Source organism: Miniopterus natalensis, chromosome 8, assembly GCF_054644295.1.
Source record: "Miniopterus natalensis isolate mMinNat1 chromosome 8, mMinNat1.hap1, whole genome shotgun sequence".
In the NCBI taxonomy this organism is placed as follows: domain Eukaryota; kingdom Metazoa; phylum Chordata; class Mammalia; order Chiroptera; family Miniopteridae; genus Miniopterus; species Miniopterus natalensis.
The window spans coordinates 76990095-77013467 of record NC_142088.1 but is presented as its reverse complement, the minus strand read 5'-3'; the positions used below and the strand labels follow the sequence as shown (position 1 = coordinate 77013467).

Genomic DNA, 23373 nt, shown 5'->3' with positions numbered 1-23373 from the left:
AAGAGTACAGAACACCTAAATATGGGATGGAATATTGAAATATACAGGAGTCATGTGCCTTGATGTCCCTTAATTAGATGTGACAGAAGTGGGCCCCTCACTCTAAGATAGGGGTTCCATGAGCAGCTGAGTGGGGCGATACTTCTTTCTTACCGAGTCCTATCTGACCCCAGTGTCGCTCTCACCATGGTCCTGGAGCTGTGTACAAGATAGTGAGATGGGAATAAAACTGCTCTTCATTACAAAAGGTAATCTATGAGAATAGAACTTTTATGCCCATGGTTTATTAACTTCAGCCTCCCAGATTTTGAATGGATAGTGAGAACACTTATGGTGAGAGAGAAACGTAAAGACAGAAGTACTAAATCTCTTGGGCAAAATTGGAGGACACAGATGGGGGGAGAGGAGGGGCTGGAGGGAGAGGGCTGTTTGATGATGTCACGATCATTGTTGGGAAAACAGGCCTTAGGCAGTGAGACTCTTTCCTGCTCCAAGGATGGCCTCACCCTGCTCTTCATCTCATGGTGGCCTAGGCCAGGAAGGGATCATCTTACATAGTGGGATTCCTGTATCATGTTCAGAGGTTGCTGTAGTGAGCCAGTGCATCCGGGGAAATGACACGGTGAAACAGATCTACAGAGGTGGGTGCAGGAAGGAGTCAGACACAGCAGGCCTGAGGCGATTGTGGAAATGCCTGCAGAGTTGGCTGTGGCTGGTGTCTGTAAACTTGGATTTGGGGAGGGTTCCCAGTATTCCCAAAGAGTGAGATAAGAGTGGCTCACTGCCCTGCTGCCCAGGTGTTATGCTCAACACCTGCTTTCCTTCTGGGAGTCTGACATTTTGTGCAGAGGGTGTCTATGTGACCAGCCCCAATAAAAACCCCAGGCACTGAGACTCTAGTGAGTAGACCTCATTTCACATGTCCCTCCCGACCCATTGCCAGGGGAATTAACCAAGTGCTGTGTGACTTCACCAGTGGAGACTTTAGGAAGCTTGTGCCTGGTGCCCCTGGTCTTCACCCCACACAGCTTTTCCCTTTGCTGGCTTTTCTTTGTGTTCTTTTACTATTTTATTATTACCTGTAATAATCATAGCTGTGAGTATGACTATATGGTGAATTGTCTTAGTGAATTGTTAAATGTGGGGACCCTCAGATACAGAGTCAGTTATTGCCAGAGATGGGGTGAGACCCTTCTCTTCCAGACTCCCAGGCATGCATATCATGTGTTCCTTCTATTAACAAATACTTTTTAAAAAAAATTTTTACAGAGAGAGGAAGTGGGGTGGGGGAGAGAATCGATGGGAGAGAGAAACATCAATCATTTGCCTCCCATACATACCCCAACCAGCAGTCGAACCTGTAACCCAGGTATGTGTCCTGACTGGGAATTGAACCCACTACCTCCTGGTGTACGAGACAATGTTCCAACTGAACCATGCTGCCAGGGACAAATACTTTTTAAAAATATATAAAAAGCTACAGAAGAGCTGGTCCTCTGTGAATAGGAGTGAGGGTTTCTGCTATCTCATGTTACCTAAAAATCTTTCCAGAAAATTCTGAACCAAGTGGAGAAGGTAATCCTAGCAAAATGGACCCATATGCTTCATAGCCATTACTGTAATATTCTAGAATACACAATACTTGGAGAACTAGGCTGGTAGTTTAAAAACCTGCTCTAGTGAAAGAAGCTGAAACTTCAAATTTCTTTAGATTTATTATAAGACAGTTACCTAAGATCTAGCATTGTGAGGATCAGAGACTCTGGCTGCCACCTTTATTTTGTTGAGGATGTGTCCAAATGGCATGAGACTTTGAAAGAATCCTACCATTGTTTGGGAAATTCAGTGTCTGCTATATGTGGTGCCAAGTGGCTAACTGGAATATTTGAATATTCTAGACCTCTGTTACATCATTATAGATTTTTCATTATATGTGAGTATAGCAGATTTTTCAGCTTAGCAGGGTTCCATAGGACTAATAAAATATTGTAGAATTTGCTTAATGCTTCCTAAAACTTGGATTTAGTCCTGGAATAAAAATGTTGACCTCTTATGAGTTTGTTCATTGAGTATTATAACTCTAAGAAATATATGCTGAAAAAGGGTGCCTTAATAATACCAGCTAGCCCAGCTGGGCGTAGCTCAGTGGTTGAGCATCGACCTAGGATCCAGGGGATTGCGGTTCGATTCCCGGTCAGGGCACATGTCTGGGTTGCGGGCTCGATCCCCCGTCTGGGGTGTGCAGGAGGCAGCCGATCAATGACTCTCCCATCACTGATGTCTCTCTCTCTCTCTCTCTCCCCCTCTCCCTTCCTCTCTCTGAAATCAATAAAGATATATTTAAAAAATGATAATAATATCAGCTAAATGACTTAAAAGTTAATCTCATTTGAGCAGCAGTTTTCTTTGTTTATTTCACAGTTGGGAGGAGCTGGAGTTACGCACTTGGGCCATGTGTTAAAAGTTATTTTAGTCTTGTCATCTGGTGGCTAAAATAATATTGAGCCAGATAATAAAGCAGAGATATTCAACCAAGACGTGCTGTTAGAGGTTCTCTCCCCCACACAGAATCTCAGCGTAGTTGAGCTGTGAACTTCAGTTAGGTCAGTATTGGCCATTTTACATGGTTTAACACATTATTTTCACAGTTCGTGCACATGATATGTGCAGAAAATAAGTACACAGTTTGTAGCTGTCTGTTGTAAAATGCCATATAGTTGTGTGCTTGGCAACTAAATAAAGTGTAAAATAGACCCCCTGTGACTCCTATGGCTTACTTTCATAGGTACGTGTCTTTAGCATGCTGTGACATTCACTGTCCACCCAGTGTATATTCCAGAAAATACTTTTATTCAGTGTGGTATATTTAGTTTCGAAGCTATGGATAAGAGACTGTGTTAAGTTTTTCTTTGGTACCATCATTTGGGAACCAGTCTCCTGAAGCAGCAGCTGCTTGAAACTTGAAGATAATTTATAAGTGGAGCTGATGCATGTTATCTGACACTTTGGAGCATGTGGTAAACTTACCTGGTGTACTTGCAGTTTTGAATAGCTCTCATAATATTTGTCTTGCTATTTCAATCTGTTTAAAAAATTTATAAACATTCACTAGACATTGTTACTTAATGATTGTAATATTAAGGGGAAAATGGAAATTTTCTTATTTTTAATTTGCTTGCTAAAGCTTTAGTGCTGTAGAGAGGGCCCGAGGCAAAAGCAGGATAAGAAATGTGCTCTGTGATACCTCCTCTCATCTTTTTTAAAAAATATATCTTTATTGATTTCAGAGAGAGGAAAGGAGAGGGAGAGAGAGATAGAAACATCAATGATGAGAGAGTCATTGATCGGCTGCCTCCCCCCCCCCCCCCCCCCCCCCCGACTGGGGATTGAGCCCACAACCCAGGCATGTGCCCTGACCTGGAGTCGTACCCCGATCACCTGGATCCTAGGCCGACGCTCAACCGCTGAGCCATGCCCGGCCGGGCGACCTCCTCTCACCTTTAAGTTTTGTTTACTGCCAGTCACTTATACAGAGAGAGTTTGTTGACTAGGTTTATAAGATCCATTGAAAAAAGACAATTCTTTACCCCTTTTGCCATTTTCCCTCAGAGGCAAACACTGTCACCTGTTTTTATTGATGCTTTTGTATCTGTTGCTCTGTGTCTAAATACTGTGCATGTATTGCTAAGTCTTAGTTTTTTTGTCATAGAATTTTACTTCCCATCATGGAAGGTAAATCTCAGCTCTCTTCCTAACCTCCCTCATGTACAGCTGCCAGCTCCTCATCCACCAATAGTCATGCATTAATTTTGATTAGAACATTTAGTTTCTATTGTAATTTCGTATGCCATTCACAGCTCTCTAATTTATATTTGGTGAACTATGATTACTTTACCTTTGTTCTGCACAACCTTTTGTTTGTCCTGGGTTATTAATCATATTTTCATTTGCATTGCTGTCTACATCTTATCATGTACTAGGACTGTCTGTGTACTTCCAGTTTCTGGAAGTGGCCTTCAGCCTGTTCCAGTCCCACTGGCTACCGTCACTGCATCATGATTGCTTTATAATCCTGGCATCTCTCTATCATCATCTTGGGGCTTCACTTCTCCTTTCTCTGCAGATGTGTCTGCTGTTTTTTGGGGACCACATCTATGTTTTTTCTTGGTTTTCTCTCTCATTTTGGTTATGCATATCCTCTAGTGGAAGAGACTTTCTTTGAGTCTGAGAATATCTTTATTCTGGTTTGACATTGCTAGTTTGTCAGGGTATAGAAATCTAGGTTGAAAGTCATTTTCATCCACAATATTAAAACTAATGCCCATGTGTTTCTCCTTTCAGTGTTTCTACTGAGAAGTCCAAAGTCATTCTGAGTCTTTATCCTATGTAAATAACTTTGATTCTCTTTGTCTCTGGTGTTTGTCTGAAATTTTGAAATCTGATTTTTTAAAAATGTTTTTTATTATTTTCAGAGAGAGAGGAAGGGAGAGAGATAATAACATCAGAGATGAGAGAGATTCATTGATCAGCTGCATCCTGTGCAATCCCCACTGGGGATCGAGCCCACAACCCAGGCATGTGCCCTGACCGGGAATCAACAGCAACCTCCTGGTTTATAGGTCGATGCTCAACCACAGAGCCATGCTGGCTGGGCATGTGATGGGTCTTGTAGAGACTATTTTCACTGTACTGTATGCTTGGAGGGGGCTTTCAATTTGGAACCGCAAGCTGTTTGGATGTGGGCAAGTTTAAAAAAATATAATTATTTTTATTTGTAAATATAATAGTTATGTTATGACCACTTGGACTAGTTTTCTAATTTTATTTCTCCCATTCATAGCTTCACGATTTTGCTCTGTCTTCTGTGAGAGTTTCTCAAATTTATCTTTCAATCATTCTATTGGATGTTTGATTTAAAAAGTTTTCCTCTTTTGTTTTAATTTCTAAACTCTTTTTTGTTCACTGTATGTTTCATTTTTATAGCACTCTATTTTCTTTATTTTTAAAAATAGAGCTTATTGAAATATTTTGGTAACTATAATTTTCATAATTTACTGTATACCTTTTAAAGTGAACAGTTCAGTGGTTTTAGTATATTTACAAAGTTGTAGAGCCATTACTACTGTCTAGTTTTAGAACATTCTCATCACCCCCCCCAAAAATTCCCATATCCATTGGCAGTCACTCTCCATTCTTCTCCATTCCTTCCTTTCCCTCAGTCCCTGGCAACCACTAGTCTTCTTTTTAATTCTATGGATTTGCCCTTTTTTTGGACATTTCATGGAAATAAAAATCACATAAAATGTAGTCTTTTGTTGACTGCCTTCTTTCACTTACCATAATGTTTTCAAGGTTCTGTTGTATTGTAGCATGAGTCATTCTTTTTTTATTGCTGAATAAAGTTCCATTGAATGTTTGTATATACCACATTTTGTTTATCTGCTCTTCTGTTGATAGACACTTGAGTTTTTTGGCTACTGAGAATACTGCTATGAACATGGCTATACAAATATCTGTTTAGGTCCTACTTTCAGTTCTTTTAGATATATACCCACAAGTAGAATTGCTGGATCATATGGTAATTAATTTTTTGAGGAACTGCCATACTGTTTTTTTATAGCTGCTGCACCATTTTGTGTTCCTACCATCAGTGGACATCCTTGCGTACAAATATTAGTTTCCATTGTTTTGTTTTGATAATAGCCATCCTAATGGGTATCTTATTGTGGTTTTGATGTTAGCTGTAGATGTCTTTGTATATGACTATGAGGTTGAAGAAGTTCTGTTTCTAGTATGGTGAGTGTTTTTATCATGAGAGGATGTTGGATTATGTCAAATACTTTTTCTGCATCTATTGAGATTATTACTTTGGTTTTATTCTATTGGTATGTTATATTTCATTAATTGATTTTCAGATATTAAATCAACCTTGTATTTCTGGGATAAGTCCCATATGGCCATGGTGTATAACTCTTTTTATATGTCTCAGGATTCACAAGGAATAATGGCCTGTACTTTTCTTTTACTGTCATATATTTTCCTGCTTTTGGTGTTATTGTGATACGACTAGCCCCATAGAATGAGTTGGAAAGTGCCTTATTTTTTAGGACTGTCTATTTATCTAAATAGACTATTTTTTAGAGCAGTTCTAGATTTATAGAAAACCTGACTGGAAAGTGCAGAGAATTCTGTTATTCCTCTCCTCCTCTACCCATAGTTTCCCCTATTCTCATCTATATTTTAAAAGACTCTGTGTAGGATTGGCACTAATTCGTGTTTAAACATTTATTGGAATTCACCAAATGTGAAGCCATCTGGGCCTTTTTTGCTTTAGGGGGGGATGTGTTTTGATTACTAATTTAATGTCTTTTGGTATAGGTCTGTTAGGATTTTGTTTGTTTTTAAAGTCTATTTTGATAGCTTGTGTCTGTCTAGGAATTTTATCTCGGTTATCTAATTTTCAACATGGAGTTGTTCATAATGTTCTCTTGCAATTTGCTTTCTTTTTTTCCCCCCTAAGGACAGTTGTACTTGTCATCTTTCATCTTTTAATTCTAGTAATTGGAATCTTATCTCTTCTGGTCGTTCTGGCTAAAAGTCTTTTCAAAGAACTAACTTTTGGTTTGTTGATTTTCTCTAATGTTTTTCTGTTTCCCTTTTTCATATATTTCTACTCTAATTGTTATTATTTCTTCCTTTTGTTTGTTTTGTTTTTGCTCCCCCTGTCTAATTTTTTGAGGTGAAGGTTAGGTTATTGATTTGATATCTTCTGTTTCAAGATAGGCATTTATGCCTATACATTTTTCTGTAAAGAGTTCTACTTTAGCTGCATCCTGTAAGTTTTGGTATATTGTGTTTTCATTTCCATCTATCTCAAAGTATTTTCTAATTTCTCTTTTGATTTCTTCATTTTTTATTTTATTTTTTATTGTTGACTCTATTACAGATGTCCCCATTTTCCTCCTTTTGTCCCCTCCACCAAGCCCCTGCCACACCCCAGGCCTTCACCACACTATGGTCTGTGTCCATGGACTATGCACACATGTTCTTTGGTTAATCTCTTCCTACCTCCCCCCTCCCTTTCCTCGGAGATTCATCAATCTGTTCTATGCTTCCATTTCTCTGGACCTATTTTGTTCGTCAGTTAATTTTATTATTTAGATTCCACATATAGGTGAGATCATGCGATATTTGTCTTTCTCTGACTGGTTTATTTCACTTAGCATAATAATCTCCAGGTTCATTCATGCTGTCTGCTTCATTTTTGAAGGATAAATTTGTTGAGTATAGAATTCTTGGTTGAGATTTTAAATTTCAGGACTTTGAATATGTCATTCCACTGCTGTCTGGCCTCCATTGTTTTTTATGAGAAAATCAGTTATTAATTTTATTGAGGATTCTTGTACATGAGTGGCTTCTCTGTTATTGCTTTCAAGATTTTCTCTTTGTCTTTTGACAGTTTGCTTATCATTTGTCCTCTTTAACTTTATCCTATATGGAGTTTGTTAAAGCTTCTTTTTTAATATGTAGGTTAATGTTTTATGTAAAATTTGGAAAGTTTATGGTCATTATTTTTTCACGTACTCTTTCTGTTCCTTTTTCTTCTCTGCTGGGATCCCCATTATGTGTATGTTGGTATTATAAAAAAAAGATCTTTTATGTGCTGTTCTTTTTTCCCCCCCTGTTTTTTTCCCTCCCTTCTGTCATTCAAACAGGATATTGTCAATTGACTCCTGTTTAAGTTGGCTGCTTCTGTCTCCTGCCAGCTCAAATCCCTTGAGTTGCTAGTGAATTTTTGAAATTATTGTACTTTTCACTTACAGAATTTTTACCTGATTCTTTCTTGTGTTTCCTATATCTTTGTTGATACTCTCTTTTTGGTGAGACATTGTTCTTGTACTTTTCTTTAGTTCTTTAGACTTTATTTCCTCTAGTTCTTTACAACATTCTTACAATATTTGATTTCAAGTATTCATGTGGCTAAGTCCAACACCTGGGCTTCCATTAAGGATAGTTTCTGTCAACTGATTTTTTTGGTTTGTTTTTGTTTTTTGTTAAGCCTCACGTGAGGATATTTTTTCCATTGCTTTTCAGAGAGAATGGGAGGGAAAGAGAGAGAGACATAAATGTGAGAGAGACACATTACTTAGTTGCCTCCTGCATGTGCCCCGACTGGGTGCAAGGAGTGAACCCACAACCTAGGCATGTGCCCCTGACTGGGAATTGAACCTGCAACCCTTTGGTGCGCAGACTGACACTCTAATCACTGAGCAACACCAGCTGTTGACTTTTGTGTGTGTCTCCCCCCCAGTGTATGGGCTATGTTTTGTTTCTTTACATGTCTTTTAATTTGTTGTTGAAACTGATCATTTCAAATAATATCATGTGACACCTTTGGAAATCATGTTCTTCTCCACTCCCCATGTTTGTTGTTGATGATGTTAGTTGCTCATTGCTTGTTCACTGACTTGCCTGAATTCTGTAAAGTCCATTTTTGTTGTTGTGTGTAACTATTGAAGTCTCTGCTTGGTTAGCTTAGTATTCAACTAATGGCTGGTCAGAGATTTTCTTAAGTGCCTTCAACCAGTATATCTCTTAGCCTTTGCTGAAAGGCTTGGTCTCTATGTTGGGGCATGCTTTCAGTTTTCTGGCAGGTAGTCTATGCATCTCTCCCTTCCCCTTTACTGCTCCCTTGTGCAGGGCCTCGAGGTTAGCCAGAAGTGAAACAGTGCCTTCTTGTGTTTTTCCTGGGTAGATACCCAGCCTTGAACATGTGTGTGGCCTCTTAGTTTCCCAGGAATATGTCAGAGCTTTTCAGACTTGTTAACATCTTATTTTCCAGTTTTTCCTTGTAAGCTCTTTGGTCAGTTTCTTGGCTCCAGTTGTTATTGCCATCTCAGGCATTTGCCGTGTGAATCAGTTGTCCCTGATTCTTTTTGATCATGGCTTCAGGGTAAAGAGTATTGCTCTGAGCATGCTCTGAATGAATTTATAAAAAGATAAATCTTGTGAATGGGGGATTTCAGGATTTGCCAAACAGGTCAGATAATGATAGTTCTCTGGGAATGGGATTTTTTTTTTTTTCTTTAAAGTACAATTTCCATTTCAGTTTTTCCCTAGAGAACGTTTCTTCAGTCCTTAAGGACTTAGCTCCTTACATGGGCTTTGGTGGAGGTTATGTGGCAACACCCACAGGTCTAGATCAGGGTGGAGGAGTTTGATCCTTCGGCTTCAGGAGAAGGGATCCTGCCTCCTTGCTGTGAATGGCAGAGCTCACACAGTAATGGAGTTTCTCATACAGCTTGGGAAGCACATAGGAATTGAAGACACTGGCTTCTGAAATGTCCCTAATGGCTGTGGCCTTTAATGTGTTTCAAATGATGAACTTAATGGCCTTGTCCTTGGGCATGTGTTGGAAGCAACAAATAGGTTGCATATGGCCGCCCCCTTTTTTGGCAGGACCGTTGTTCCTTCTTTTCTTGGTCATCTTGGAATCAAGGACCCGAGAAGGGGAAAATGGGGATTTTTACTGAGCTGCAGACTTGCTCAACTCTTTCCAGGGCCTGTGAGGCTGCTGGTTTTCAGCTGGTGAGTTGGAGATGGAAATAGGGCACAGGAAAACAATAGAAAACCTACTCTTCTTACCAAGATTCAGCCGTTTTCTTTGAAGAATGATCCTTGGATTGCTGTAAGCCTTTGTTTAATTTCCAGAATGTTGAAAAATGTGATTTTGCCAGTATTTTCTCTGTGTCTTTGGAGGAGCAGATGTTCCGAGTTCCTTTTTCCCCCATTTTTGAAGGGCTACTTCTCTGTTTGCTTTCGCGATTTGCAGTATTTTATCTCTGGAAATATTGGTGACATATTTTTATAACTTTTCATAGTCTCTTCTTTTTAAGTTGGGTATGTGTTTATTCATGTTGGTCTTTCTCATGTTTGAATCCTTGGTCATATATCTTAGAATTTTTGGTTGTCTGCTCAGATTAAAGTACAGTGTACTAAAATACCAAGGCAAAGGTCTGAGTGTACAGGTGAGGTTTGTTGATTGTGAAGTTACTAGTATTTGTTTCTAGGAAATTATTTTAAATTTATATTACAGAGTCTAGGAAGGGATAATTTGATCTGAATCTTATAGTAAAATAAATGAGAATTGGATTGAAGAGTTGAATATAAAATTCAGAAGAATCTGAGCTAAATGGTATTGGTTATTTGTCAAACTAGTAAAGAAATTTATTTTAAATTTGAGACCTAAAGATTTAAAATGGAAACAAAAAAATTTGGTGGCTTCAGAGTATTATCATTAGTTATGTATTTAATGTCTTTGAACATGTAAAACTCATCCTTTTAGACTTCTACAAATTGATAAGTCCCAAGAGAGGCATTTTCTATTGCTGTACTCAGAATTAGCAGATAAAAGCCATTCCTAGGGAATGCTTTGTTGGTATTAGACTCTCAGGTTACTGACCTCTTGAGGTGGTAATTTTGATAAGAGCCATTGTATAGGCATATGGAATAGAGATGGAGGCAACTAGTCAGACAGGAGTGTGAAAGTACAGGAAAAGGCATGCCTGCTGAGGGATTCTGAATTAAGGGGCAGGTTCCAGTAACAGTAATCTTTTTAGCATTCTCATACCTAGCTGTTTGGGCCTGCCAGTTGTGTGTAATATGGCCATAATAAGCAGACATTACCACAGATAGAGAATCTACAGATTGTTCTGTAGTTGCCATTGATAATGGTGAATAGTCTCTCAGGGATGGAAGAAATAATTGCCCCCTTCCAATAATTTCAGGAACAACCAGACTAGAGGTATACCTTGTCCCTAACTTGCAAATTTTCAGGCATGCTCATGTCAGGGTGTGTAGCTGTGACATAGTAAAATGGTAACTTGGTCAGGGCATGCCCTGGCAACCTGTCTAGTGATATTATTTATGGACTTATTAAGCTATTGGAGATCTTTGCTACTTATAAAAGGGAAGGTGATGGAAACATAAGATTGATTCTAAAGCATCTTTTAAGGTCTATAGTAACCACTGTATTTGAAAGTGAGTGATAGTTATACTTATATCTGATCCTGAGATGAGAAATAGATTTTTATTTTAAATGTCAACTTTGCTTAATTGGTAGTGGCTGCCTGGAGCAGCTTTGAGAAGGAATCTATCTGAAGCTGCACCTGGACTTGGATGGAAAGATGGGTTGAAAGATTGTTGCTATCTACCATGGAGTGGGAACGGGGAGAAGTAGTAGTATCAGGCTAGTTCATCCCTTTCATTTTACCTCTATCTGCTGATGTGTATTTTTGACTCCCATTACTTAGAATCCTAACTAGAATAGAATGAAGTAGAAGCAAGTAGAAACTCTAGAGAATAGGAATTTGCCACAGTCAGCATCTAGCTAACTCTGTGAGGTTCGGTGAATGAATTAGTAAATGAACTGAGACCAGAATGATTGAAATATCTAGTTTTCCTTAGTGAGGATACGGACAGGATTAAGTACCAGCTCTTTCACACAGTGATGTCACTCTCCTGCATGACATAGTGCTTGGTGTGTACAGAATGCTAAAAGAATACAGTTTCCATCTCTGCCCCCAAGGAATTTCCATTCTGGTTGGGAAGAAAAGACAAACGTGGTTGAAATTATTAGAGCTTGTGTGACAGTATGGTTTGTAAGAAAGTGCTAAAATTTCAAGTTTGGTCCCTGAACTGGGTGGCATAGGTTTGAATGCTGAAGTACATTACCTTGGAATCTTAAACTTTATACTTACTCAAATGTATCTGTGTTTTGCTTGGGAAAGCCTCTTTTTTCTTGACCCCTTCCCTCTCACTCCCAATTTTTCTCTCCTTTTGGTCTCACTAGGGTGGAATATTGAGTTTTGCTTCAATAAATGTAGGTGAAAATGATCCACTAATAAAAAAATAATGTCATGTTAATTTTTTTAAGCTGAAGATTATCCAGTTACAATGTCTGTAGAGAAATTATTTATAGCACTTTTTACTTAAGCATAAATCACAGAAAAGCCTTTTTAATATTAGAGCATTTTAAAAATCTTTGTCCTAAGTAATCAGCAGTCTGTGCTTAGGCAGAAATAGGAGAAATATATGCTTTTCACAATGTATATTTATTTTGTGTAGAGCAGTAAGTTTAATATAATGTCTGAGAGCACGGGCTCTGGATTCTTATTCTCAGGGCTGGAATCTCCACCCCAACTGTGTTGCCTGTGCAAGCTAAGGGAGTCTTGATTTCTTTATCTGTAAAATGGGGATGGTAATAATCCCATATAAGGCTGATAGAAGTGTTGAACAAGATCTTTCAGTTAGAGCCCTTAGGTCAGTGCTTGACCTATAGTTAAGTGCTCAGTTATTGGTGGCTGTTGATGTTGTTACTGATATAGTTACTGTTTTTGTAATTAGGTGGGTTTGTATCATTGATTTTTTTCAGTGATGGTTATTAATTAAATATATATTTTTTAATTCATACAGGTTGAATGTAATTTTTACAAAATTTGATGAAGTCCAAAAATCTGGAAACATGATACAATCTGCAAATGGTGAGTTGAAAAAGCAGTCATTCTGTTTTGTGTTTCAATTTTATATCAGTAATGCTTATGCTATTTCTGAGCAGCTGAATTTAATATCTTGATAAGGGTTTCTAGATCTTAAGACTTAACCTCCATTTACCCACTTTCTAAGGCCATAAACTATGGAGTTGTCATTTACATTCTTTCATAATCTACTTTGAGTCCATTAGCTAATCCTGTTGGCTTTTAAAAATACATCTAGAATCCCAGTGATTCTCACTGGATCTGCTACTCTCCTCTTAGTGAAAGCAGTCATTGTATTTTACCTGAGCTCTTGTGGTACCCTCCTAACCAATATCCTTGATTTTACTTTCTCACAACAGCTAAAGTCTATTTTTCACACAGCAATCAGAGTAATCCTTTTAGAATATAACTTTAGTGATGTTAATTCCCTGTTCAACATTCTCCAGACATTGCCCATCACACAGAGACTACAATTCAGTGGATCACCATGGCCCACCAGGCCCTCTGCGTGATCTGGTGGTGATCACCATTCTGATGACATCTTGTATTGTTCTTCCTCAAAGTTTTCTTTGTTCCCATTCCATTGGCCTTGCTAATTTTGAACATTCTAAGCTGCTCCTGCTTCAGGGCCTCTGTGCTTATGAATCCTTCTGCTGGAAACATTTGTTCCCTCTGTGTCATCATGGCCGTCTTTCTCATTTCATCCAGATCTTGGCTGTAGTATCACTTCATTACAAAGGCCATCCGGAATAGCACACTCAGTTTTCTAAGGGAACTAGCTGTGCCCTCATCCTGTTTGACTTAATCTTCTTAGTGTATATCACTGCAAAATATTGTTTTTATTCATGAGGGCAAGAACTTTGTTTTATTCCTTTCTTCATCATTAATGCCTCAAAAATTCCCTGGCATGTATGCTGTAAATATTGTTGAACAAATAAAATAATAATTGAGACTTGAATTCTGACCTATTATTTCCAATATTTGTATTCCTTTTACTGTAGTTTGTAATGATATTTGAGGACAAGTAGGTAATTCTTGTGATTATAGAAGGGGAAGAAAAGATAAGAGTGAATTACTGTATAAACAAGTCATCAAAGGGACAATTGCTAACAAGAACTTTTTCATACTCTGGATATCTCATTGCATCAATAGCTATTTCAGTTGCTTGGGATCTTAAATCATAGCATAGCTTTCAAATTTTGAATATCTTTTTTTTTAAAATATATCTTTATTGATTTCAGAGAGAGGAAGGGAAAGGGAGAGAGAGATAGAAACATCAATGATGAGTCATCATTGATTGGCTGCCTCCTGTACGCCCCCAACAGAGAACTGAGCCCGCAACCTAGGTGTGTGCCCCAACCGGAAATCAAACCATGATCTCCTGGATCCTAGGCCGTTGCTCAACCACAGAGACACACCCGGCTGGGCTTGAATATCTTGAGGTTGTCGAGAAGTTTGAGTGATTTCCCTCAGAATGATATTATGTAAGGAAAGGCAAAGCCAGAACCAAATCCAAGTCTTGACTTACACTCTGCTGTGTACCTACCATTAACAGTAAAGAATTTGTCTTTAGATAGCATGCTTCTTACAAAATGCTTGAAGTATTCTAAAAATGCTTTAATTAATTACCTTTATTATTTTCTTTTTCTTCTCTGATTACCATTATTTCTTTTTTTTTTTTTAATCATTTTTTATTTTCAATTATAGGTGACATTCACTATTATATTAGTTTCAGGCACGCACCCCAGTGATTAGACATTACATGCTTAATAAGTGATGATCCTGATAAATCTCACATCCATCTGACAACCATACATAGTTATTAGGCTATTGTTCGCTATATTCCCTATGCCTATACATCCCTGTGACTATTCTGTAATTTGTACTTCTTAATCCCTTCAGCTTTTTTGCCTCTCTCCCCAAACACTCTCCCATCTGGCAACCATCAAATGTTCTCTTTATCTGTGATTCTGTTTCTGTTCTGCTTGTTTATTTTGTTTTTTTTAGATTCAGTTGTTGATAGATATGTATTTATTGCTATTTCATTGTTCATATTTTTTATCTTCTTAAAGAAGACCCTTTAACATTTCATATGATACTGGTTTGGTGGTGATGAACTAATTTAGCTTTTTCTTATCTGTGAAGCTCTATCTGACCTTCAGTTCTAAATGATAGCTTTGCTGGGTAGAGTAATCTTGGTTATAGGTCCTTGCTTTTCATCACTTTGAATATTTCTTCCCACTCTCTTCTAGCCTGCAAAGTTTCTGTTGAGAACTCAGCTTACAGTCTTATGATTCCTCCCTTGTAGGTAACTGCTCTTGTCTTGCTGTTTTTAAAATTCTCTCTTTGTCCTTAATGTTTTGCATTTTAATTATGATGTGTCTTGCTGTGGACCTCTTTGAGTTCACCTTGTTTGGGACTCTCTATGCTTCCAGGACTTGTGTGTCTATTTCCTTCACCAAGTTAGGGAAGGTTTCTGCCATTTTTTCAAATAGATTTTTAATTTCTTGCTCTCCCTGTTCTCATTCTGATAACCCCATGATGTGAATGTTTGTGCACTTCAAGTTATCCCAGAAGCTCCTAATCCTGTCATTTTTTCAGATTCTTTTTTCTTGTTATTCTGATTCTATTCTGTTTTCTTTCTTATATTCCAAATCACTTATTTGATTCTTGGCTTCATCTCCTCTACTATTGAGTCTCTGTAAATTATTCATTTCATTTAGTGTATCCTTCATTTCTGACTTGTCCTTTTTTATGCTGTTGAAATTCTCACTAAGCTCATTGAGCATCCTTATAACCAGTGTTTTGAACTCTGCATCTAGTAGATGGCTTGTCTCCATTTTGTTTAGTTCTTTTTCTGAAGTTTTGTTCTCTTTTATTTGTACCATGTTTCTTTGTCTTCTCATTTTGGCAGCTTCCCTGTGTTTGTTTCTATGTATTAAGTAGAGCTGCTACGTCTGCTGGGCTTGGTAGAGTGGCCTTAATGTAGTAAGTGTCCTGTAGGGTTCAGTGGCACAGCTTCCCCTAGCACGTAAGCTGGGTACTCAGGGTTTGCCCATGTGGGCTGTACACCCTCCTGTTATAGTTGAGCCTTGATTGCTGTTGGCATGTCAGTGGAAGAGATTTACCTAGGCTGATCAGCTACAAGGACTGGCTGTGACTGCTGACCACCAACTTCTGACCACTGTGTAGGATCACCTGTGCAAGGGGCCTACCCCACAGAGCAGGACTTACTTCAGTGGGGCTCTGGTGCATCCCCTTGAATGCATTGCTTATGGAGGTTGTTGGATAGTGGTGTTTTGATGTGTCTGAAGCTCTCCAGTCTCCTGGGAGTTGCAGGCCAATGTCAGCCACTGCCTCTTCTGCCTGGGGCCACCTGGCATAAGCTACAAAGCGATCTGCAGATGGTTGCTACTTGTGCTGGGCTTGGAGGTGCCCAGGCAAGGCCAAGCTGTTAACCAAGGCCAGCTGCTGCTAGTGCTGGGCCTGGGGCCACTTAGCTAGAGATATCTGACTCCCTGAGGCCAGATGCTACTTGTTTGAGAGAATTTAGGAAAATCTGAAGCATGAGCTGAGACAGGCTATTCATATGGAAAAGCCATTGGCAACAGCTTGAGTAGCCCAAAAGTTGGGTGGGGTGGGGTCTCAGGAAATCACCAGAGTAGGGCAAACAGTGTGAGCCAGGTTGATGGAGTCTCAGATATGGTGCCCATCTACTGGCACCGTGGGAGGAGGGCCCCACAAAGGAACAATGGCCTCTGCCAGCACTTCTGTCTGGGAGAAAGCTGCCCCTCCAGCTCTCACCCTGATGCCAAGCAGCTCAATTCCTTCCTGTGTGTCTCTGGTGCCTTTTAAGCTGCTGCCCCTGAGCTGAAGCTCAGAGGGAGTGAGTCCAAGTAAGTCCTTGCATGAGCCCTTTAAGAGGAACTGCCTGGGACTCCAGCAGCCTCTGTCTCCCTCAGCCTCAATCTCCACTGGTTTTCACAACCAGAAGTTATGGGTACTTTTCTTTCTGGCACTCTGTGGAATGAACCTTTGAGTGAGGGCCTGGTGTCGGGCTGGGACCCCTCCTCTTCAGTGGGCATCTCTGCAGCCTTGATATCCCTCCCAGTTTTTTCCACCACACGCGAGTGTGGGACCCATTCCTCATCTCCGCCCCTCCTACCTGTCTTGATGTAGCTTTTCTCTAATTCCTTAGTTGTAGTACTTCTATTCAGCTCAATTTCAGGTGATTCTGAATGTTCTTTGTTCTGTAGTTTAGTTGTATTTTTGATGTGGTTGTGGGAGGAGGAGAATACTGTGTTTACCTACGCTGCCATCTTGACCAGATTATTTCTTTTTTATATGTTTATAAAAACTATTAAGAGAAACAAGATGGTGGCATAGGTAACAGCTGCACCCGCCACCTTCCACAACCACATCAAAATTACAACTAAAATACAGAACAGCTATCACTCAGAACCTCCTGAAATCTGGCTGAACAGAAGGCCTACAACCAAGGAACTGAAGAAGCAGGGAGAGCAGTAGGAGGGGCGGAGACACCTCGGGCCCACACCCAGTGTTGAGGTTTAAACCCGGGAGGGACATCTCTGCGATGCAGGTTTCCCGGAGGAGCGAAGGGTCCCAGCCCCACAACAGACCCCCAGCCCAGGGCTCCAGGGCTGGGAAGAGACGTCCCCACAACTCTGGGTTGAGAAACCAGCGGGGACTGTCTCTGAGGGTTGCTGAGGGTGTGGGAGCCCTAGGAAGCTCTTAAAGGGCCGGCGCATGTACTGGGACGCGCTCCTTTTGAGCCCCAGCACCAGGCAGCAGCTAGAAAGGAACCTGGGACATTTGGGGAGGAACTAACCTGCTTGAAATTGGGGTGAGAGGTGGAAGGGCAGCTTTCTCCCAGGTAGGAGAGCTGGCAGAGGCCATTGCTCCTTTGGCGAGTTTCCCCCAAACACAGCCGGCAGGCAGGCGCCATACTTGAATGCCAGCACCTGACTCACACCTTTGGCCCCGCCCCGTGATTCCCAGAGGCCCCACCCCTCCCTGCCTGCAAGCTCATCCGAGCCATTTCCAGTGGCTTTTCTATGCAAGTGGCCTCTTGAGCCTCATGCTTAGGACTTTCTTAAAATCTCTCAAACAAGCAGCAGCGGGCCCCATACAACTTGATAAGCGGCTCCAGGCCTGGCACTAGTGGCAGCCTGCATTGGCTCATAGCTTGGCCTCTCCTGGACAACGCCAAGCCCAGCACAAGTAGCAGCCAACTACGGTTTGCTGTGTAGCTCATGCTGGTTGGCCCTGGGCAAGGCACTGGCACAGGCTGACTTTGCACCTCCCCAGAGGCCCCAGAGACAGTGCACCTGGTGGTCAGACTCGACCACACTGGATTACAACCCAACCACATCCACCACTGACACACTCAAGGGGTGCACTTGGTGAACATTAAAGTTCCACTGAAGTAAATCCTGATCCATAGGGGTGTCTCCGGCACAGCAGCTCTTTGGCTGTAGTTGCAGCTGGTCCTCACAGCTGACTGGCCGGGGGGTCAGTTCCTCCCAGGGACACCAACAGCAGCCAAGGCTCAACTACAACAGGACAGTGCACACAGCCCACACAGGGGAGCACCTAGAAGGCCCAGCTCAGGTGACTGGGGAGGGAGGCTGAGTCACTGGATTCTACACGACACCTACTACACAAAGCCACTCTACAAATTCCAGGAGACATAGCAGCTCTACCTAATACATAGAAACAAACACCTGGAAGCAGTCAAAATGTGGAGGCAAAGTAACATGTCACAAAGGAAAGAACAGCAGAAATTTCTAGAAGAGGAGCTAAATGAAATAGATCTAAGCAAGCTAATAGATACAGAGTTCAGAATTTTGTTTATAAGGATGTTTAAGCAGACTATTACGGAAATAATTGAGAAAATCGATAACATAATAAAGTACCAATTTGAAATGAAGGCTACAGGAACTGAAATGAAGAATAATTCACATGGAGTTAATAGTAGAGGACGCTGAGAATCAAATCAGCAATTTGGAACATGAGGAAACAAAAAACACCTAACCAGAAAAGCAAAAAGCAAAAAGAATCCAGAAATATGAAAATAGTATAAGGAGCCTCTGGGACAACTTCAGGAGGCTCAACATTCCTGTTATTGGGGTGCCAGAAGGGGAAGAAAGAGACCAAGAAATTGAAAACCTATTTGAAAAAATGACAGAAAACTTCCCCTACCTGGGGAAAGAAATCGACTTTCAAGTCTAGGAAGCATAGAGTGTGTCCCAAACAAGAGGAACCCAAAGAGGCCCACACCAAGACACGTCATAATTTAAATGTCAAAGGTTAAATAAAGACAAAGAGAGAATCTTAAAAGCAGCAAGAGAAAAGCAGTTAGTTACCTACGAGGGAGTACCCATACGACTGTCAGCTGATTTCTCAACAGAAACTTTCCAGACCAGAAGGGAGTGTCAAGAAATATTCAAAGTGATGAAAAACATGGAACTACAACCAAGATTGCTTTACCCAGCAAAGCTATCATTTAGAAGTGAAGGTCAAATAAAGAGCTTCACAGATAAGAAAAAGCTAAAGGAGTTCATCACCACCCGACCAGCACTACAGGAAACGTTGAAGGGTCTTCTTTAAGAAGAAGCTAATGAACAAAAGAATCTGATGAACTAAATAGATCCAGAGACATTGACGCATGCAACAGATGATCATATTTCAGAGGAAGGAGTGAATGAAGGGGGGTGGAGGGTGGGAAGAGATTAACCAAAGAAGTTATATGCACATATGCATAACCCATGGACACAGTTAATAACAAGGTGAAGGCCTGGGGAGGGGGTGGGAATGAAGTGGAGGGGGTCAATTAGGGGGGAAATGGGACACCTGTAATACTCTCAACAATAAAGATATATTAAAAATAAATAAATAAATAAAACTAAATTAAAAACCTATTAAAAGGAAAAAAGAGTATTTACCTTAATTCATTGATCACCAGTAAATCAGTGTGTGTTTTTTTGGTATTCCTGTATAATTCATTTTCCTATAATTGTGTAATTTGTATGTAATTTTAACCATGGAATAATATCTGTACGTTATTCCCAACTTCTGTATTTACTTTTCTATGTGCTTTAAAAAATGTACCATTGATATTGCTGGGACATGCTCCAATGATCAGTGGCCTGGATGGTGTACATGGGCAGGGGTACCCAGCTAGTTGTTAGACACATGCTTTTAATTTTTTGTGTGTATATTTGTTGTTGGCACCAAGATATAATAATAATAAGCACTGGGCAAGGATTAGTAGTGGTGGCAGAAAAGTGAGTTTGTACTTCGTAGCCCATATTATTACTATGAAACAATCTCCTTATAATGCTGGCATTATAAGGATCACATTCATCTCGGGAGCCCTGCCTGTAGGAGAGAGAGAGAGTCAAAGAGATAGAGACAGAGAGAGATGTATAGTTTTAATGAACACGACTAATGATTTAATCATCAAGAATACCAAAATCCTGTGGCATTGGGTGTGTCATAGCAACATTTTATTCTAAATCTCCAGATGTAAATATTTCTCTCCACTTTCCTTATTTTTGTGGAATATTTGTGTGTGTGTGTGTGTATCTGTTAGGTATGTATGAATATGTGGTATATATAGGGCTAGGTTGGAGAATGAAAATTCTTTTAGGCATCTATGTTAAAAAAAAAATGGTAAGGACGGTTTAACTTACAACTTAATGGAAGGTCTATAATTTTAGCTTTTTTGTTACATATATTTATGTAGTATTTTTATATTGATTATTAAAGCCAAACTAGAATAACCAAAAGGCATATGTATAAAGATTCCAGAATTCCTAACCCAAATAAATTTTATTTCTACAGTAACTTTGAGAGACCCATAAGATGTTAAATAGCTGTTAAAAAGCAAAACAGCTACCTGATTTCCTTCTTTGCTAGAGTCATAAAACATTTAGCAATGAATAAATCTTCTCTCCCTCCTCTGATTTTTGTATTTTGCCCAATGACTCCCTGAACAACCATTTTTTGAACTCTTCTGTACTTTAGACCATTGACTCCTTTACTTTTTCTTAACCTATCCTTCCTCTGCTTTGTTCATTTTGGTCCATATACAGCTTAGTTTGCAACCTTCCTGAAATTTTTTATTAGTTGTAGAAATTTTTGTAGATTCCTTGAGATTTTCTGCATAGAGGTATCATCTGCCAAAAGGACCATCTCTTTTAGATCTGTATACTTTTTATTTCTTTTTCTTGCCTTATTGCACTGGCTAGAACTTCTACCATTATGTAAAATAAGAGTGGTGAGAGTGGACATTCTTGCCTGGTTCCCAATCTTAAGTCTTTTACAACTAAGGATAATGTTAACTATAGGTTTTTTGTAGATGTTCTTCAGCAAGATGAGACAATTCTCATCTATTCCTGTTTATCTGAGTTTTTATCACAAATGGGTGTTGGGTTTTCTTTAATGGAAATCATCAGTGTATTATAAATACTGAATTATATTTCAGATGAAAAATTTACTTTTTAAAAGTATATAACCCAGTGGTTGTTTTTTTGTTTTGTTTTTTTTTTTGTATATTCACAGAATTGTGCAATTATCACCACTATCTAATTCCAGAATATTTTTATCGTTCCCTGGAAAACCTATGCTCACTAGCACTCCCTATTTCCTCCTCTTCCCAGTCCCCTACAGCCTACTTTCTGCTTTCTGGATTTGCCTATTTTAGATATTATATGTAAATGTAATTATACAATGTATGGCTTTTTGTGTATGGCCTCTTTTGCTTAACATAATGTTTTCAAGGTTTGTTCATGTGCTAACATGTATCAATACTTCATTCCTTTTTATGTTCTTTTATTGTATGGATATATATCACATTTTGTATATCCAGTCATCCATTGATGAACGTTTGGATTGTTCTACCTTTTGGGTATTGTGAATAGTGCTGCTTTGAACATTCATTTATAAGTTTTTGTTTGAACAGCATTTTCATATCTTTAGAGTATATATACCTAGAAGTAGAATTGCTGGATCATAGGATAATTCTGTGTTTGACTTATTGAAGAACTGTCATCCACAGTGACTCCCCCATATTATATTTCCACCAGCAGTATGTGAGGGTTCTAAATTCTCTACATCCTCCTCAACAAAAAAACGAAATTAAAAATATTTTCCTTTTAAAAAAAGATGATAGTCATCTTACTCAGCATGAAGTAGCATCTCGTTGTAGCTTTGAATTGCATTTCCCTAATAACTAATGAGGTGAGGTTGTCTTTTTTCTTTCTTGGTGCTTAAAAGTTTTTAATTTTGATCAAGTGTAAGTTTTCTTTTTTTTGTTTTTTGTTATTTGTGAACACTAATGCTCTGTGGAGTAAGAAATAAAAGCTCTGGATTTGAGCTAAGTTGAAAGAAACCGTTAATGGAATAGCATTACTCTTAGGAAAGAAGTGCGTCTCATCCTAGATGATATTTCTTGACATACTCAGGATTGTGTCCTAAGATGTGTAATTGGTTATATTTATATAAAACCTAGGGACTTAATTGTTTTTAAGGTGTAAGAATTGTGACTAAATCAGCAACCAGAAAACAGCTGAGTAGCAATTAGTCCTGTCTGTAATAGAATATTTCATATTTGAATGGTTCTTTTTGTTGTTGCTATGTTACCTGAAGGCCTTTCAGCTTTTGAATGGCAAGAATATGGGAGTTAAAAACACGTTGTTTTATAGATGTTTCTTTTTCTTTTTTCCATCTCCATATAATTAGCAAACCCCTTGAAGCAAAAATTACAGTTTTTCCTTCCATGGATTTCAAAATCAAATTGTTTTCTATTTAAGCTTTTCCCCCCAATCATGCAGATATGTTTATTTTCATGGGAGAATTGGATTTTCAGCATGAAAGAGCCAATAATTATAGACTAGTCAATGTCCTTCATCTGAAGCCACTTAATGATCTTTAATTGGATTTGATTGAAGTGAGACCCATGGACATTAATTTGGTTATATATGTTTTATATGTTCATGCTTTTGAGTTTTGTGAGCAAAACTGACATGTTTATGAGGAAAGAATGAAAATATCTTGCTGGTAAATCCATGAAAATTTCATAATTTGTAGCTTAAGCAAAATAAAGCATTTACTTGCCAACAAAACTATAAACTAGATAACAGATAATCATAAAATTATTGGTCCTTGTACATGAATATATCTAGGGTATCATTTTACTGCCAAATGCATCCTGCCTTATGTTTTTTTTACTAAAAAAATTTTATAATTTGAAAAATGTTAGATATCATTTCTAAGTTGTTGGAAATGAAAAATACTTGTGCATGTCTGACAACAAATAGACCAGTAATGAATTGTTGGTAAGATCTGAATTGTTGCCCAGTGTAGCTAGGACAAAGTGTCAACATAAGAAGCATGCAAACCTGTAAGACTTTTTATGAGTTTATTTGAGCCAAACTGACTACAATTTTTGGGAAGCAAAACCTCAGCATATTGAGCAAATGTTCCAGAGAATGGGAATTGTGCACCTTATTTTATACATTACAATTAAAGAAGGAGGCTGAAGGAGGGTTACATGAAATCCATTGGTGGTAGATTAGCGAGGTGGCAGAAAGCAAAGCGGAGAGATACCTGGGATTGGATGGAAAGGAAAATGAAGTTACAGATACTTCTTTTACATTGGAGGGTAGAGGATAGTTATCAGTTGAATTCTAGCACATAGAGGTGAGAACAAGAGAGCCCTGAGGAGTCTGGAAAAAGGGATTTCTCAGACATTCCAAAGGTATGTTATCTTAGATGCAAAAGACAATAGACAGGCTCAGTAAAGGTGTAAAGA

The 23373-nt window shown here is 39.0% G+C and overlaps 1 protein-coding gene and 1 pseudogene across 9 annotated transcripts in view; one reads left to right on the top strand and one right to left on the bottom strand.

Moving 5' to 3' along the window:
• The window catches only part of CLASP1 (cytoplasmic linker associated protein 1), a 267488-nt gene that overhangs the window by 94814 nt on the left and 149301 nt on the right, over window positions 1-23373 (top strand). For all 9 annotated transcript variants that reach the window (XM_087819914.1, XM_087819916.1, XM_087819919.1 and 6 more), the window contains one exon: window positions 12475-12542. In XM_087819914.1, coding sequence (XP_087676040.1) covers window positions 12475-12542 — 68 coding nt within the window. The remainder of the gene's footprint in view (window positions 1-12474; window positions 12543-23373) is intronic.
• LOC107529852 (small ribosomal subunit protein eS26 pseudogene) lies at window positions 9155-9499 on the bottom strand (annotated as a pseudogene).